This window comes from Oratosquilla oratoria, chromosome 8, assembly GCF_046742065.1.
Source record: "Oratosquilla oratoria isolate Oo_2021 chromosome 8, ASM4674206v1, whole genome shotgun sequence".
Taxonomy (NCBI): domain Eukaryota; kingdom Metazoa; phylum Arthropoda; class Malacostraca; order Stomatopoda; family Squillidae; genus Oratosquilla; species Oratosquilla oratoria.
This window is the reverse complement of record NC_134784.1, coordinates 53,885,884-53,889,978: the sequence shown is the minus strand read 5'-3', so window position 1 is coordinate 53,889,978 and position 4,095 is coordinate 53,885,884. Positions and strand designations below refer to the sequence as shown.

Sequence of the window (4,095 nt, the reverse complement as noted above, 5' to 3'; positions counted from 1 at the left end):
TATTATAATTATCATTATCATTATTATTATCATTATCTACTATTTTCTATTTTATTTACACATCTATTAATTTAACCGTTTTTATTTGTATATCTTTTATCTAATTTTCTTATTATTATCATTATCATTATTCTATTTTATTTATACATCTATTCATTTAACTATTTTTGTTTATCTTTTACCTATTTTTTATTATTATCATTATCATTATTTTATTTATTTATTGGTTTATTTATTTATTTATTAATTTATTATTATTTTTTATAATCTTGGAATCAGAGCATCGGCGACTGATGTTGAACATCGCCAGAGACATGACCGACCTCGTCCTCACCTGGTGGGGCCGTGCGTTGTCTTGTCATTGGGCATGACGAAGGGGGAGTACGGGAGTGCGGCCACCTTGAAGTCGTAGCCCTCCAGGTCTCGCATCTTGTCCTTGGGGAACAAGGGACGTCCTCCTCGACTGTAGGTGGAGGATCATAAGAAGTTATTGGAATATATATTTATATATATAAATATATATATATATATATATACATATATATATATATATACATATATATATATATGTTTATATACATATTCATATATATATATATATATATATGAATACTTATGTGTATATATATATGTATATATAATATATATATATATATATATATATATATATATAATTGAACAGTAATAATAATGAATATATGAACATATCTAAAAAATCAAAACATTTACACCAGCAGTTTGAACTGCGCCGAAGCCGCGAAGGTACCACAAAGAAAGACTGTGCGGTTTTGTGCGAACGCCTCTATTGACTTACATGGTAATTGAACCACTACGGTTCAAACAGCGCCGTTTGAAACCGGTAGTGTGAACAGGGACTTTAGTAGTATTAAGTAGCGGTAGCCAGAATAAAATGAGTCAAGTACCTTTAGCTACGGAAGATGATTAATAGAAGATGAAAACCTTCAATGACATCACTTGTTACTTTTTATTTATTTATTTTATTTGTCTGGAAAATTTACTCTGGGATTGACTAACCAGAAGGGGATATTAAAAAAAAAAAAAAAAAAAAAAAAAAAAAAAAATATATATATATATATATATATATATATATATATATATAAAAATATATATATATATATACCGCACTTACCATTCTCACCCCCCCCCAGGGGGAGGAAGGAATGAGGTTCTCACCTGAACCCTGAGGTACTGCTCCAGATGCCCACGTTCCCCAGGGTGATCTTAGCCTCCCCGGTGTAGAGCCTCGGGGTCAGGAGGGCCCACTGGGTGACACTCATCGGGAGGGCCACCACCAGCTGGACGCTGTACCTGGAAGGAGGGCCACGACAGGGCCACGGGGGAGGGAAGAGGGCCATTGTTTACATGAGCGGGACAGGGTATCTCGAGGTACTACGTAACGAAGAAGGACGGACAGACAGACAGTGACAGATAAGGAGTGGGTAGAGAGACAGACAAACAGACAGGCAGACAGACAGACAGACAGTGACAGATAAGGAGTGGGTACAGAGAGACAGACAAACAGACAGGCAGACAGACAGACAGACAGGCAGGCAGACAGACAGACAAAAAGACAGACAGACAAAAAGACAGACAGACAGACAAAGAGAAAGAAAGAGAGAGAGACAGACAAAGAGAAACAAAGAGTAAAAAAGAGAGAGAGAGAGGAGGGCACTAGTATTGGCGTAACTGGGGATTCATTGTCAAGGCCATTCGTATAGTGTCAAGGGCCTATTGGAGACCTTTTGGTCCATGGTAAAGCCGTATCATGAGTAATGAATAGATAAATGCACAAAAATAAGCAAATAGATAAATAAATGAATAAACAAATTAATAATAAATAGATAAATCAATTAATCAGTTGGAATGGAATGAATTTTCGGTTAAGTATAGTGTAAACATTATAAAACAGTATCGGAGTAAATGTATAGTAGAAACTATAAATATTTCAAATATAATTAAAATATATAGCAAGACGGGCCATTGCAAGAATTTTTGTGTTCCCAATAATATACAAACAGTAGCAAGCAATATATACATATACACACACGCGCGCGCAAATACACACGCACACACACACACACACACACACACACACACACACACACACACACACACACACACACACACACACCACAACACAAACACACACACACACACACACACACACACACACACACACACACACACACACACACACACACACACACACACACACACACACACACACACACACACACACACACACACACACACACACACACACACACACACACACACTCGGTGGCGCAGTTGGTAGAACGATGAACTACTAGCATGGTGGTGCGCGTAGTGCTTGGTTCGAATCCTGCCCAGGGCCGAAATTAATTTCGGTACAGCTGCGCTTCGGGTCGTTACTCTGACTCTCGTGGGCGGGGAGTTGGGGGTGTGTGTGTGTGAAAGGTCATAGCATTACCCATAGATCGGACCTACGAGCTCTGAGCTCTCTTCCAGGAGGGAAATAGCTGTCGATCACGAGTCGAACACGTGATCCAAAAGACCAAGTGAATACACACACACACACCCACACACACACACACACACACACACACACACACACACACACACACACACACACATGGAGTTTGGAAAAAGCAAAAACAGAATTCCAAAAAATTACAAAATTGGCGAAGAAGAAATCAAAAAGTGCACTCGGAAAGGGACCTTGGAGTATTAATCAGTAAAGACATGACACCGGATAAACATAAACAAAACAGTCGGTGAAACCTACAACCTATTAAGGTCAATGAAAGTGGCATTTGACTACTTGGATGAAGAAATGATTAAAAAATATTAGTTACATTGATTAGACCAAAGCTGGAATATGCAGCGACACTATGGACACCCAGTACTAAAAAGAATATAAGAAAACTAGAAAGAATACAGAGAGCAACAACAAAGTTGGCACCAGCTCTTTCCAATTTAACATACGAACAAAGATTATCCAAATTGGAACTACCAACACTAGAGCAGAGAAGAGAAAGAGGTGATCTACTCACTATATTTAGAATCATGAAAGGAATGGAAATTCTTGACAGGAATGATTTACTAAAAAATTACCATGGAAAAACAAGAGGTCATGAAAAGAAACTCAAAAAGGATAACTATAGAAGAGATCGGAAAAAGAATAGCTTCCCACACAGTGCTGGATATATGGAATAACTTAGATAAAGAAACAGTGTGTGCAAATATTATTCAAGATTTTAAGAAAATTTTATGCTGAAAGATACAAAGACGGGTCACTACGAGCATAGGTCCCTTCCCGTGTAATACAAATAGGTAAATACAACTAGGTAAACACACACACACACACACACACCTCGTGGCGCTGTAATTAGAATTCTCGCCTGCCACTGCGGCGGTCCGGGTTCGACTCCCGCCCAGGACTGAAATAATTTCAGTATCGCTTCGCTGCGGAGTGTTACTCCAAGTCTCGTGGGCGGGGAGTTGGTGGTGTATGTGCGTGTAAGGTCACAATATTACCCATAGATCGGTCATACGAGCTCTGAACTCTCATCCGGGAGGTTAATAACTGTCGATCACGAGTCCAACACGTGAATCAAGACCATGTTGAATCACACATACAAACACATTCATACTTTCGAAGACGGCTACTGAATTTCCCTGGACACGGTACCACTACAGCTATCCAGAGTACTAAAACGCTATTCTCCACCTCACCTTGTCCTGTGGGCTGGCATTCGGTTGGGCACCGCATCTGTACGTTGTTAACACAGGGCACAAACACTCACCTCAGTGACGGGTTGAGCACTAGATTGTTGACATCCTCTTCAGAGTGCCCAGATGCTTTGCCTCCTCCTCCTCCTACTCCTCCTTCTTGCAGCTGGTCAGGGAGGAGGGCCACGAAAAAGCGGTCGTGTCCTGCCCAGGTGGAGGGCTGCAGCTGGTCCAAAAGCTGCTGCCATCTGTTGGGCGTGAGGAGGAGCACCACACTCACAGCTGCCTTGGCGTCGCCTCGAGCAACCGAATCCTGACAGTTGACAGAAAATGGGAGGCCTTGGGTATAAGGGGAATGTC

At 40.4% G+C, this 4,095-nt stretch overlaps 1 protein-coding gene across 1 annotated transcript in view; it reads right to left on the bottom strand.

Annotated features, from left to right (window-relative positions):
• The window catches only part of LOC143027480 (glutamate receptor ionotropic, delta-1-like), a 20,904-nt gene extending 17,083 nt beyond the window's left edge, over positions 1-3,821 (bottom strand). Inside the window, exons 1-3 of the mRNA XM_076188767.1 lie at positions 3,739-3,821; positions 1,195-1,329; positions 335-463 (exon numbers count right to left, since the gene is read on the bottom strand). Of these exons, the coding sequence (XP_076044882.1) occupies positions 335-463; positions 1,195-1,329; positions 3,739-3,758 (284 nt within the window). The 5' untranslated portion in view covers positions 3,759-3,821. The remainder of the gene's footprint in view (positions 1-334; positions 464-1,194; positions 1,330-3,738) is intronic.
• Positions 3,822-4,095: the final 274 nt, after the last annotated feature.